This window comes from Patagioenas fasciata, chromosome 6 (genome assembly GCF_037038585.1).
Source record: "Patagioenas fasciata isolate bPatFas1 chromosome 6, bPatFas1.hap1, whole genome shotgun sequence".
Classification (NCBI taxonomy): Eukaryota; Metazoa; Chordata; class Aves; order Columbiformes; family Columbidae; genus Patagioenas; species Patagioenas fasciata.
Genome location: NC_092525.1, coordinates 37,656,667 through 37,670,120, shown reverse-complemented (window position 1 = coordinate 37,670,120; position 13,454 = coordinate 37,656,667). Strand labels below are relative to the sequence as shown.

Below are 13,454 nucleotides of genomic sequence, written 5' to 3'. Positions count from 1 at the left end.
AAGTTCAGGGGAATTTTGAAGTCTTGTACATACAGGCCTGGTCATGGGGGAGATGTTCAGAGGCACACAAGGCATTGAGGTCCCTTTCCTGGAAAGGTTAGATGCTTTACTACCTTTTAGAAAAACTCCGAGATGACAAAAGGGGTGGAAGAGACCGTTCCCTATATCCAACTCCTTGTGTCTTTACTCCCACAATATACTTTTTAAATTTGAAAGGCAAGCCTAGATGCGCTGAAGTGGAACGGAATGGATTGAAGGAGGCAAAGGGCAAGAGATCTGGAAGTCAATATTTGTCTCCTTTATTTCTCAAGGAAATGGAGACCTGTTGTGTATGCATGGTGGTTATATAGAAAAAGCCATATATTGAAATGCTATTTCTTCTTCCTTCTTCACCTTGCTTTTCTCCCTTTTAAAGCTGACTCAGCCTCGCCTTGCTTCCACATAGTGTCTAAGAGTCCTCTGAGTTGCGGATTCAACAAAAAAATAATGAGTGGAAAGGTGGTGATTCAATATTTGGTTTGTAAATAGATTGAAGTGTCTACAAGGTCTTAACCTGCTTTTCTGTCAGCATTTATATTAAATGATAAATTAATGGAGAACACTTTGAAATATCTCTCATTTTTCTGTCTGGGGTGAATGTGCATTCTTGTACATTTTGGATGAGATGTAAGACTTTCTTCAGATCAAGGATGTTTTTGTTCTCTGCCAGGCTGGAGTATAAGAGATGCCAAACAGCAGAGAAGCCCCGTGCCTCTGTTTGGGGGTCTGGCCCCTTCCTCTCTGACTCTACCTATAAGTGAAGTGGCTGCTTCATGTGTTCAAAAGAGATGAACAAAAAGGATACACAATTAGCAAAATGGATTATTTTTCTCAAAGAGAGTCTACGTATTTTAAAAAAACAAAAAAAACCCTAGAATAAAACAAGCCCTTCAGACCACAGAGCAAACGGTGTCCCTCTTAATGTTGAGCCTGGCTTGGAACCTGCCTTAAAGTGAGAACAAGGCTTGATGCCTGGTCTGGTTTGTGATTTTTTAATCTACTCCTTTTTGTGGGTTTTAGCAAGTCAGTAGCTGGCTATAAATCTGAGGCTGACTGAACATAGTCTGTTACAGAATAAGCTGCTACTTTGCTGAAAAACGATTCCCTCTCCTACTGAAAGCACAACGTTCTGCCCTGGTTGGTCATGCAGGTTTATTGCTTGTATCTTGACTTTTGAGCCCAGGCACAGTGGATCCGGGCTGAGGTGTGTGCTTTGCTGGACTGAAGCCCATCACTGCTCACTGTTCGGCCCCCTCCCACTTCCGCACTGCTGTATTTTCTTGCTGGATGATGAATTCTCAAAAGGGGATTATATTTATTGGGCAATCCAGCAGAAAACTGGATGTTTCAGTTGATGATGGTTTCCTTTCCATTTTTCCCACTAGTCTGTGGGTCCAGGATGCTCAGGTACTCTCTTAAGAATTTTTTTTTTCAAAGAGTATTGCTGCGGTGTTTGGCTTTTAAAGATGTGAAATGCTGTGGAGAATCGGATCCTTCAGAAGGGAGCGGTGGCTGCTCTGCATCAGCTTTGGGGAAACTTGGAGGGGTTTGTATCAGGAAAAGAGGAGAGGCTGGGCTCAAGCGGATGGCACTTGCTGGAATATTTTTTGTCCCTTTGGGTATGGATACCAGGATAGAAAGGAGCTGAAGCCTAGCCCAGAACACAGGATTTCTTGATCCAGTCTTGCTCTGTGAGTGCGTGAGTCTTCCTCCTTTTGTGTTGCTGTAAAACTCAACACTGAGCACCCAAAGGACAACCCAAAATCTCAGCAGGTTTGTGTTCCTGCTCAGCACCCGGATATGTTTAAGGGCTGTTTCCAGCATCTCCTAAGATGGTGCAATTGACAAAACCCACTGTCTCCCTGCTGCTGTGAACTGCTCTGGGCCCTTTCCTTTGGGGAGCAGAGAGCAGAACCTGCGACCTTCCACAGCACAGCGCCGTGCTGGGCTGCACCATTCCCATGCATGGGCAAAAGGCGGCAGCACCCTGCAGCAACGGGGTCCCCTGGCCCAGCTGGGACCTCTGGAGCTGTTTCTGGAACCTCCTTCCGTGCCATGGTGAACTCCGACTCCCTGTCTTCTGGACTGTGAGTTTGGGAAGAGACTAAAACTGAGGCCACATGGCTGAGAGCTTTGGTGCTTGATAGTTTTGAGCAGTCGGTTCCTGCTTTGAGTCTGTGAACAGCAGCTTTGGGAGGAAAAATGTCCCTCTGCTAGAGCAAACATGGCAGCTAATGGTTTGTATTATCACACTTGGCATTTGGGATGCTCGCTGAGGTATAACTGCCCAGGTGCGAGGGCTGGGTTGTTGCTTTGAGCTGGACTGGTAATTTATAAATTATGATTTATAAATACTGCACTAAAAAAACCAAAACCATATATTTGCCACACTAAAGGGTATGGCTTGGGCAACTGCCTGATCCCTTCAGCCCTCCAGTGCCAATTCTGGAATTTAACCTCACTGTTAATAGGGCCACCACCATTAAAGAAAGCATTTCCCTGCTCGGTTTTAGATGGTTGGCCTCTTCTTTTTTACAGTGAAGCAAGCGCGCAGTCGCAGTTCCGGTGTGCTTTGAGTTCTTTCAAGTTAGCTTGAGCTGTGTGGGATGTGCAAAATACAGTAGGTATTTGCTCTTGGTTTTACTGCATTAAACTACCTCTGAGCTTGAGGTGAGTGGAAACCTCTGCCAGGGATCCTCCACACCCTACAGATTCCAAATTCCCCCCAAAAGACCCTGGGACATGGAAGTGTGTGAGTTACCATGGAAAATTTGATGAAGATATCCATGATTGTGGAACTGATGAGAGAGCAAGAATGATACACTGGGCAGAGGCAATTTTTGAGCGGCACTTCTGGCCCCGGGCTACGGAGGGAAACCCGCGGAAATGAAGTTTGGTCCAAAGCATGTCATCCTTTCTTTCATGTGCATTTATTTCCACAATCTGTTTCCCATCTTTATTCTAGCCCTTACAGGTATAGTAAGGGCTTTTAATTTCCCCTAAACCAGTCTGTAGCTGCATTTCCCATTAAGACCTGGGCTCTTACTGGAGGCCAGTGACAGCGCGGCTTTAGCACCCGCTGAGCCCGCCAGCTCCTGGGTTTTGATGTTCAGGAGGCAATGCTGTTGAATTTGTAGAGCAACTGCATCCCAGAGCAGAAATTGTGTTGCTTAGCCCTGCTCCCAGGTGTGGGCTGCAGGTGGGGGGAGATGCTATTAATTCTTAGCTTCCAGTTGTGCCAGTGGAAAGGTGTGTGGAGCTACGGGGGGATCGTATTTGAGTGTGAAGTGGGGCAGTTTCGCCAAACTTATGCCTGTTTGGGAAATTGGGGGTGGCAGGCCTGGGGGCAGAGGGAAACATGTTGCTGAGCTACAAGGTACCAAAGTGAGATTTACAAATACCTTAGAGTGGCACAATTATATTTGAACTCTTGAAAATGTCGTTTTTTTTTCCATGGTTGGAGCAGTGAATTTTCTAGTGGCAAGAGCTGAAGGCATCTGGTACTTCCATGGGGTAAGTGGTCAAACTTTCCCTTGTCAGATTGAACTTTAAAACCTCTTTTAAACTAAACATTGCTCTTTTTTTCTGCTCTTTGCTTAACCTTCTGCAGCCGGTCATCAGCCTTTGGCCTCAGCATCCTCCTCCCCTCCCACCATCCCCTGCTTTCGTCTCGGTTCTGCTTGAGCACAGAAATCCAGCGGGGAATCTTCTTTGGACTGGCTTGGGTTCAAGCAAGACTGCCTGTCCTCTTAACGATTTGCCTTTACATCCTAAAAGCAGAAGGCTGGAGGTACAGGGGCAGGTAAGAGAAACAGATTCCACTCACCTTTCGTTGTTAATTAAATCCTCATCACAGATCATTTCCCTTTATAGGAGCCAATTAATTTTAGCTGCTGCCAGAGTGTTTTTCTCTCTGGGCATGGGCCCGAGGAGCTGTTTCAAGAGGGTCCTCCCCTCGCAGCTGTACCGCTCGCTAATGGGTCATGCTTGAGTTTTATCCCTGACCTGTAGCAATGCTTTGTGGCGTGGAGAGCAATTCGTAAGGTCGGGTTGTCCTGAGTGATCACTGATCTCTTGCCCGGCTGTAAAAAAGCACTCCTGATTTGCTTTGCACTCCATTTTTGGGGGATGGGGAAGGCTTTTATCCTCAAGAGCCTAAGTCAATCTCAGAATGTTTTGAGCTGCTTAACATTTGCTGGGCTCTTTAGCACACTGTGTGGGTGCTGTGGGGTGTTCATGCCGCCACGGATGGCACCGGTAGGTTTAGTAGGGTGGTTGCTGGAGGCCAAGCCCAGTTAGCTGTCCTTTCGTGCAGCAATGAGGAGGAGTGGGATGGAGGAAGAGCTGGCTGGAGCCCGGCCATGTTGCACAGCAGGCACGGGATGGGGGGACTTCTGTAGGCTTGTCTGGAGCCTTCTCATATTGAGCTGAATCAGCAGCTTGTTTCTTGGCTTTCTACACTTCCTAAGGGGTAAAGCAGGGGAAAAGAGCCCTTCTTAACTTTTACAGCTTCCTTGCCAGCAGCCCCTTTCAGGCAGTGATGTTGCGGTAATACTTTTGGGATCCTTCCAGAATGAAAGCAGCTGACATGTCGAGTGCGTGGCAGCACTGCAGGGGAAAAGGGAGTCAAAGAGATGGGGAGGAGGGTGGTTTTGGCCAAGTGCTACTGCAAAGAGCTGGCCAAAGAAATAGCAAAGATCTTTTGCTCTAAAGGGCAGCCGTTGCCTCTCAGGGTGGTGGTTCACCCTGAGTCTCACATCTCCTCTCTTGCAGGAAATGCTGTATATGCAGGTTGGGCACATCAGGGGCTGAGTCAGGCTTAGCGGCTGATAAATTTGATTTAAGGCATTAGTATGAAGTCCTGTGTCTCCTCTAAGCTGACAGAGTCAGGACTTTACTGTGAGGTAGAAACAAGGAGCGTTTCCCATTTAATCAGGACAGGGTGAAGATGAGGTGCTCTCCCTGCTCTTGTGCTTTGGGTTTTAAATGTGAGATCAGCAGCACTTGACGCCAACAGACGCCACCATCTGCCTCTGTCTCGACAGGAGCATGCAGCTGTGCTTGTACAGCCAGGTCACCACGTGCTTGTGGACGTGTCTTTCCCAGAAGTGAGCGGAGTGACAGGGCAGGGACTGCAGCGAGGTTGTCCCCTCTGCGGTGGGACCAGCCACGAGCACGTCAGTGCTGCTGGAGCCAGCGAGAATGAAGCATAGGCGAGGGAGAGCCGCTCTGGTCCTGGCGCTGGGGTTGTGGGACACAGAAGTGTCCCTGCCTCGTTGCTGGCTGATTTTATTTCACTCGTATAGGAAGGTTCGGAAGAGCTGTGCTTCCTGGAATACTTTCAATTGTCTGAATATTTTTCCTTTTTCTTGCCTTCCTGCCCTGAGTGGTAGTTTTTGTTTCTTTATTTGGTTGACTTCCTTCCCCTTTTAGAATTTTTTTTCCCCTTTGTGGTGTTGCATTTGTCCTAAGACTTTTGAAAGATAATCTGTTGTTACCAGCAAGAGGGGTGGCTGTGGCCTGAGGTACTAGAGAGAGTGAAGAGGAGGGCGACGAAGCTGGTGAGGGACAATTTCTGAGCAGCACTTGTGGCCCCAGGCTATGGAGGGAAACCCACGAAAGTGAAGTTTGATCCAGAGCATGTCATCCTTGCTTTCATGTGCATTTATTTCTACAATCTCCCATTTTTATTCTAGCCTTTACAGGTATAGTAAGTGCTTTTACTTTACCCCAAGTCAGTCTGCAGTTGCATTTTCCATTAAGACCTGGGCTCTTACTAGAGGACAAGAGGCTGAGGTGAAACATTATCACTGTCTACAACTACCTGAAAGGAGGTTGTAGCATGGCGGGAGTTGGTCTCTTCTCCCAAGTGACAAGTGATAGGATGAGAGGAAATGGCCTCAAGTTGCACCAGAGGAGGTTTAGATTGAATATTAGGAAAACTTTTTTCCCGGAAAGGGCTGTCGGGGCCTTGGAACAGCTGCCCAGGGCAGTGGTGGAGTCACCATCCCTGGAGGGGTTTAAAAGGCATTTAGATGAGGTTCTTAGGGACATGGCTTAGTGCTGGAGTTTGGTTATGGTTGGACTTGATGATCCTGAGGGTCTTTTCCAATGATTCTATGATTCCAAGTATGTCTTGTTTTGCATGTTTTTTTGCAGTACTTGTTGCTATGCTGTTAGCTAAAGAGGGGCCCTCGGGGCTCAATATGATCATGGTGCCAAATGAGGTAATTTCTGCTTTTGCTGTGGAACTGTAGCTGAGATGAAGTCATTGCCCAAGAGCCTGGGGAGGGGGTTGCGAAAGAGCTCGGAGTTTTCCTGCATCCCAGATCAGTTCTTGAGCCGTTCCTGTTTTCCTCCTCCAGGTGCTGGCCCACCAGACCACGGAGGTTGCCAGCGCTAAACGCAGCTGATATTTAATTTAGTCCCTCGGGTGGCAATGCTTGGTGGCCACAGCAGTGAGTACATGGGACAGGCAGGGACCTACCCGAGTTAGACGTGTCTTTGAAAAGCTATTCCAGGGCCAGCAAGACCTGGGCGGGCTGCCAGCCCTTCGCAGCGGTTGTTTCCCGAGCTGTTGCGGCTGCGGTCCGTGAGCTTCCTCCCATGGGTGTGTGAACAAACCCAACGCGGAGTCATGTAAAGGGCATCTCAAAACCGCAGCGCACAGGAAATCTCGTGTGCCGCTTCATCAGCCCTGGGATAGCTGCTGAGGCCTTGCTGCCGGAGCTGATGGGATGTGCAGATCCCCCGCTTTAGCAAAGGTGGGAAAGATTAATTATCTCTGCCTTGCTGGGAGATTTTCAAAGACTTGCTTTTGCTGGAACATGATTATTTACATGAGCCTCCCCTCCCCAGGTACCAGGGACAATCAGTTTGCATTGAGATGTTAGGGACTTTGGATAGGACTAGCTGTGATGCACCAGCTACACCATACATGCTTATAAAATACACTTTGTAGGGATTAAAGATGCTCAATGCGTGGAGGTTCCCCAGGGACCTCTTCCTTATCCCTTCTCTGCTGTAGTGTTTCCTGCACCAATAATTTAAATAGCATGAAGCACAGACAGTAATTGAAGGGGACAGAGGAGCTCAGGTAAAGAGAGAAAAGAGATCAGGAGATTCCCCCAAGGAGAAAGGGAAGGAAACTATAAAAAATACTTTTGTCTAAGGCCAACTGGTCTATGGAGCTTGGGGTGTATGTGGGTGCTCTCCCCATGAGGAACATGTGTGGGATCTGTACAGAAGCATAAATTCACCCAGACTGCAGGTCATCTTAAAAAAGAAGGTACCCAGGGCTCTAGGAAAGCACTGTTTTCAAGTGGATTGTTTCAAAAAGCAGTGTGTTCTCAGAGGCATGCTTGTCCTGCTGGTGGTGTCTGTCCTCCTGCTTTATACTGTAGCTACAGGACACAAGGATGATTGGAGAGGACCGTGGGGCTCCTGTCACTCTGATGTTGGCTGAAAAGAGGCCCACGGGCCACACCGGCAGCGTGGGTTTTCTGGGCAGGCGAATGTGTATAAACTCTCTCTCTGGTTCCAGGACAATGCGTCTCTTTCTGGTGTGTCTCTTCAGCATCTGGGGTCTGGCTGCCCCTGAGCACTATGTCGTGGAGGACGTCTGCACCGCGAAGCCGCGCGACATCCCGGTGAATCCCATCTGCATCTATCGCAACCCCGAGAAGAAGCCGCAGGAGGGCGAGGGGCAAGACACAGGGAAGGGCAAGCTCCCAGAGTCTACTAACCCCCGGGTCTGGGAGCTGTCGAAGGCCAACTCGCGCTTTGCTGTTGTCTTCTACAAGTACCTGGCTGACTCCAAGGACAACGGGGAAAACATCTTTATGTCTCCCCTCAGTATTTCTACGGCTTTCGCCATGACCAAGCTCGGAGCTTGTGGTAGCACCCTCCAGCAGCTCATGGAGGTCAGTGGTGCTCCCTCAGCCTTTTCCTGGGTCTGAAAGGCCACAAAGGTGACAGTGGCCAACCACTGCTGAAGGGCGCTCTGGGTCAGGATGGCTCCCTGGCTTGGGAAGGGAGATGTTTATTTAAACAAGCTGCTGGGAAGGACACACACAGGCTGCTTCTCTCTGGATTTGTTTAGATCCCAGCTCTTTCCTCTGATTCCGTATTTGGATCCAGCATTCAGGGTGGATTTCCTGGGTTTGAGAGGTTAGTTTTCATCTGGAGGAAAGGAAGCCCATTTGGGAGGTGAGGGAAGGGAATGGGAATAGTTTGTTTCTTGTAGATTGGGCAAGCACATAGCTGAGCAGACAGCTTAGCCTTTTCTCATGCAAAAAGCAGGAAAACCCATGATATTGAGCCCCACTGGGAGAAGCTCTTTCTCACACTCCTTCCCTCTCTCTTGGGACAAAAATAAGACACGTGGGACACCCTGCATCCCACCTGGCTGCCAGATCTCGGTTACTTCTGGAGTAAGTGATGTTGGGATCACCTGCTGTCATCCACACAGTCCAGGGCAGAGGAGAACAGTGAACCGCATCTCCCAAAACCTTCCCTCGTGCCTTGCCTTCTGGGCAGCCCTCCCTGCTGGAAGGGGACCCTTCTGTCCCTAAGCCACCCAGGATGCAGAGCTGCTCTCCGTATCCCCCCTTTTCCCTACAAAAGGGCCACTAAAACCACCTTTGCCTCATACAAAACTGCCAGAGCTTCTGGATGTTTGTGTGGAGCAACGTGCTGTGGGATTTTCTGTGCCTTAAAGCCCTGAGGTTGGATAGTAGTAGACAAATCATAAATGTCATTTCAGCTGGCAACTATTACGGGATCAGATAAGAAAAAAATTCATTGTGCTGCAGAAATCTACCCTCACAATGTTTGCTACATAGTTCCATTCCCTGCAAAAATAGAGAACGTGTATCAGAATTACTTAACAGGCCAGGAAGATTGCTCCTGGGAAGGAGCAGCCTTAGGCATCATCATAAGAAGGTTTAGCACCAATCTTGTGAGTCCTCCTGTGACCGGCACTGACCCAAGACCTGCTTCTAGCTGGGTGGTGTTTAAATCCTCTGTTTTGGACTCCAAGGTCTCAGGCTAGTGATGTGTTGCTTTTATGTAGATTTGGGTTCCAAATTAAACGCAGAGGGTGAAGCTGTAAGGGGCTGCGAATTTCTTGGCCCCGCGCTTGAGGCTGTTGAGCAGCAGGTAAAGGCAGGATCATCACTTGCTGTGGGAGCACAAGAGCCTGCTCATGGATTCCTTCTCGCTGTTTACTTCCTCCAGGTCTTTCGCTTCGACACCATTTCGGAGAAAACATCCGATCAGATCCACTTCTTCTTTGCCAAGCTGAACTGCCGGCTTTACAAGAAAGCCAACAAATCCTCAGAGCTGGTATCAGCCAACCGCCTCTTTGGGGAGAAATCCTTGGTTTTTAATGAGACTTACCAGAACATTAGTGAAATAGTTTATGGAGCGAAACTCTGGCCCTTGAACTTCAAAGTGAGTTTGAACTACTTGGGGATTTTTCTTTTTCGTTTTTGTCCCTCTGTCCTGCTTTTGCTGTGTCCCTACCTTTTGCCCACGGGGAGCGCCTTGTTCTGGGTGCATGGCACATCAGGGGAGGCAGGAGGGTGTATGGGATGCAGCAGCTGCTGTCTCAGCTCACCTTAACCACAGTCACATCCCAGCTGCTCATTTCTAAGCACTGCTGGGGGCAGCGTCCTCCATGAGCACACGCACCCTCTGTGCTCCTGCAGAAGGGATACAAAGAGATGTTTAGAAGCCTTGACTTAACTTTTTTTTTGGGGGGGGGTCTCTTCCATCAGGAGAAGCCAGAACTTTCCAGGAACATCATTAATGAGTGGGTGGCTAATAAGACGGAGAGGCGCATTACAGAAGTGATCCCAGAAAGAGGTATTGATGACCTCACTGTCTTGGTCCTGGTCAACACCATTTATTTTAAGGTATGGCGAAGGAAACTGGGGGAGCAGACCATTTCTCTTGGGAAAAAACATGATGCTTATTTTTGTCTCTCTCCTCTCCATCTCCCTCTTAGGGGCACTGGAAATCACAGTTCCCAGCTCCAAACACAAAACTGGATATATTTCAGAAAGCCAACGGTGAAACCTGCAAAGTCCCAATTATGTACCAAGAGTCCAAATTCTACTACGTGTCCATCCCCCAGGACAAAGTCCAGGTGCTGGAGCTGCCTTACAGAGGGGACGATATCACGATGGTGCTGGTCCTGCCCCGTGCTGGGACGACGCTGGTGGAGGTGGAGCGAGACCTGACATCGGAGAAGCTGCAGGGCTGGATAGACTCCATGAGAGAGATGTCTCTCTTTGTCTACCTCCCTCGCTTCCGCGTTGAGGACAGCTTCAGCGTCAAGGAGAAGCTGAGAAAAATGGGGCTGGAAGATCTCTTCAGTCCGGAAAATGCCAGACTCCCAGGTCAGATGCAGAGATGGGGTGGTGCAGGGTAGAGGTGGGAGGAAGCCGTTCCTCCACAGGCGCAGTAGGTGCAGCAACACGTGAGGAATAAGAACACAGAAGTATTTAGATGTCACTGCAGTCAGTGACGGACTCTGTGGTCAGTCCCATCGTGGACATGCAGCTCCACTCTGCCGTCAGGGTGTGGGAGTTGGGCAGGCAGTTGCCGTTGGTGGAAGACATTCTTGTCTTAGTACAGATGTGTCTTCTGCTTGAACACAGGCCATGAAGGGGCTCTTCTTGAACTGCTGTCTAAAAGACGTGGTTTTAACTTTCTCCATCTTGTATTGCAGGTATCATTGCAGAGGGCCGTACAGACCTGTACGTATCTGAGGCTTTCCACAAAGCCTTCCTCGAGGTAAGCCTTGTTTTTCCCCAGGAAGTGTCTTCCTCTATGTTTTTAAAAATATGAAGCATTAAATTTCTTCCCAGAAAGGATTGTTGGGCATTGGAACAGGCTGCCCAGGGCAGTGGTGGAGTCACCATCCCTGGAGGGGTTTAAAAGGTGTTTAGATGAGGTTTTTAGGGACATGGTTTAGAGCCAGAGTTAGGTTAATGGTTGGACTTGATGATCTTGAAGGGTCTCTTCCAACCAAAATGATTCAAAGGGAAAAATAGCTCTGACTCTATGCTGTTCAGTTCCTCAGCAGTTTGGGGTTTTGAGGAGGAATGGAAGGAGGAAGAGCCCTCTCTTTACTGCCTAATGCCCATCTTTTAATCCCGTCTTCTCTTTTGGTTGGTAGGTGAATGAAGAAGGCAGCGAGGCATCAGCTGCTACAGCTGTCACTGTCTCTGGCCGTTCCTTCCCCATGAACAGAATAATCTTCAATGCCAACAGGCCCTTCCTGCTTTTCATCCGGGAAGCCGCCCTCAACACCATCATCTTCATGGGCAGAATAGCTGATCCTTGCTCCTAAAGCGGCTGTCGGGCCCTCGCTTCTCCCTTCTCTGCCCCTGGCCAAGGGGCGGTGGGTATTGCCACAAAGCCCAGGCTGCTCCTGGGGTGGTTGGTTTTACTGTTTGGTGCGTGCTGCAGGGAGGGACTGCGTCCAGCTGGGCTGTTACCTCTCCTCCTCGCTGTGTCAGGCTGGGCAGAGGGCACCTCACCTCCTCCATCCTTCTTGCAAAGGGAAGCTGAATTTTTTCCGGCATCAGTGTTTTAGTGGCACTTAAACCCAAGTGCAGCATTGCTGTCATTCTTATATCCAACCCTCCTCCCTTTAAGGCCTCAATCTGTAACTCTGATACCCTGGTACATTAAAAACCCACAGATCTGTATGTAACAAACTGATCTCTGAATGGACAGTTTTCACTAAGTCACTTCCTAGGCTTATTTAAACTTTTTCAAAGTCCCAGCAGAACAACCCCATGCTGGAGAGGTCCATGGAACAACCTCAGCCAAAGGGCATGTGCTGGCTGGGCCGGAAACCTTGGCCCAGGTTGGCCAGAGAGGTGGTGGATGCCCCATCCCTGGAGACATCCCAGGCCAGGCTGGAGGGGGCTCTGAGCAACCTGAGCTGGTGAAGATGTTCCTGCTCATGGCAGGGGTGGCACTGGGGGAGCTTTGAAGCTTTCCAGCCCAAACTGTTCTGTGATCTTTACACAGCTCTGCATGGAACAGTTGGTAGGTGGAAGCGCTGCCAGTGCTGAGCAATCACTAGTTAAAGCTTCACACAGCTGAGGCTTTGAATCTGTCTCTTTGAGCAGTAAGCTTTAAATGAGGTCCATGCTAAAAGTTAAAAGCAGAGGTGTCTATGAACAGTGCCTGGGTAAGGTAAACAATATCCATAGGTCTGTTAAAAACCTGATATTTCACCTGTGAGTTTACTCCTAGAGCTGAGGTGTCATGGCCTGCTGCTGTGCCATGTGTGTGATCCCATCTCTGGTCCACCCAGTGTGGCCATGCTGCTGTGGGACCTTGGACAGGGTTGTTTTCAAGGTGCAGAAGAGCACGTGGTGAGCTTTCCTCTAAGATCTTCTATGTTTACAGCAGCTTTTTCCAACAAGAAGGGCAGTGAGGCACAGTTCTGTTATCAGTACATGTTGCGGAAGTGTTGTGTGCAGACAGCTGCTCAAACACCAGTCCGCAGTGTTCCCTAGTGTGCCATTTACTCTGGATTTTGTAGGATCAAACATCTGCCTTGATCAAGGCGTCCTCTGGGCAGCAATTCCCAAGCAATGAGGGAGCTAAGTTAGATGTGCCAGTCTGGAGAAGAACTGCTGTGGAAAGGTGTTTGGTCACATCTGGGAACATCTCTGTAGGTCTGGGAGGTTTTGTTGCCCTCTTTCCTCTGTGATCCAGTAGGAAGGTTTGAGCATCTGTGTTCATGTTGCGAGTGGTTGGGACATGGAGAGTCACCTCCTCTCTGTCACGGAGCTGACAAATCAACCAAATTCAGAAATTCTCCCCCCCGCATCCTACTCTGGCAGGCACCGTGTCTGTTCTTGCTGGATCCCGTCTTCTGCTTCCTTACCTCCTGGTGCAGCTCCAGAAACGTACAACCTCCTCCTGTAACCTCTACATTTCTGGTTGTGCTTGGGGCTGTGAAGGCCGGTGGAAGAGGAGGGCTGGAGGTGTCCCTGCCATGAAACCAAACCCAGGACGTCATCTTGCTGTGAGAGGAACCGGGCGCTCGGCTGGCAGTGAGAGCACAGTGCTTTCTCCACCCGCTGACACCGGAAAGGGCTGAGCTGTTGGAATTGATGACACAAAGCTCATTAAAAAAAAGGACAGAAATCACCTAAGACACCAGAACAAGCAGCCTGGCCCAGCCCGGCTGCTCTGCATTGCTGAGCTCAGGGCAGCATAGAGCTGTGTAACACCACCATTTGAAGTGGCAGCAAAAATCAACGTCAGACCAGCCCTGTCAGGTACAGAACACAGACAACAACCTGAGTATTAAACCATTTAATTCTCAAACCACTCACATGCATAATGTTCTTTTACACAGTGTTAAAAGAAAGAAGAAAATT

At 49.0% G+C, this 13,454-nt stretch overlaps 1 protein-coding gene across 1 annotated transcript; it reads left to right on the top strand.

Moving 5' to 3' along the window:
- The first annotated feature begins 3,687 nt into the window (after nucleotides 1–3,687).
- SERPINC1 (serpin family C member 1) lies at nucleotides 3,688–11,768 on the top strand. Its single transcript, XM_065842562.2, has 7 exons — nucleotides 3,688–3,841; nucleotides 7,583–7,961; nucleotides 9,277–9,492; nucleotides 9,819–9,956; nucleotides 10,049–10,442; nucleotides 10,775–10,839; nucleotides 11,225–11,768. Exons 2-7 carry the CDS (start codon nucleotides 7,587–7,589, stop codon nucleotides 11,396–11,398), a joined length of 1,362 nt encoding a protein of 453 aa, XP_065698634.2. The 5' UTR covers nucleotides 3,688–3,841; nucleotides 7,583–7,586; the 3' UTR covers nucleotides 11,399–11,768.
- Nucleotides 11,769–13,454: the final 1,686 nt, after the last annotated feature.

Coding starts and splice junctions, on each gene's coding strand:
- SERPINC1 (XM_065842562.2), top strand. CDS start 7,587: ATGCGTCTCTTTCTGGTGTGTCTCTTCAGCATCTGGGGTCTGGCTGCC. Junction 7,962..9,276: donor CCCTCCAGCAGCTCATGGAG/GTCAGTGGTGCT, acceptor TACTTCCTCCAG/GTCTTTCGCTTCGACACCAT. Junction 9,957..10,048: donor TCAACACCATTTATTTTAAG/GTATGGCGAAGG, acceptor TCTCCCTCTTAG/GGGCACTGGAAATCACAGTT.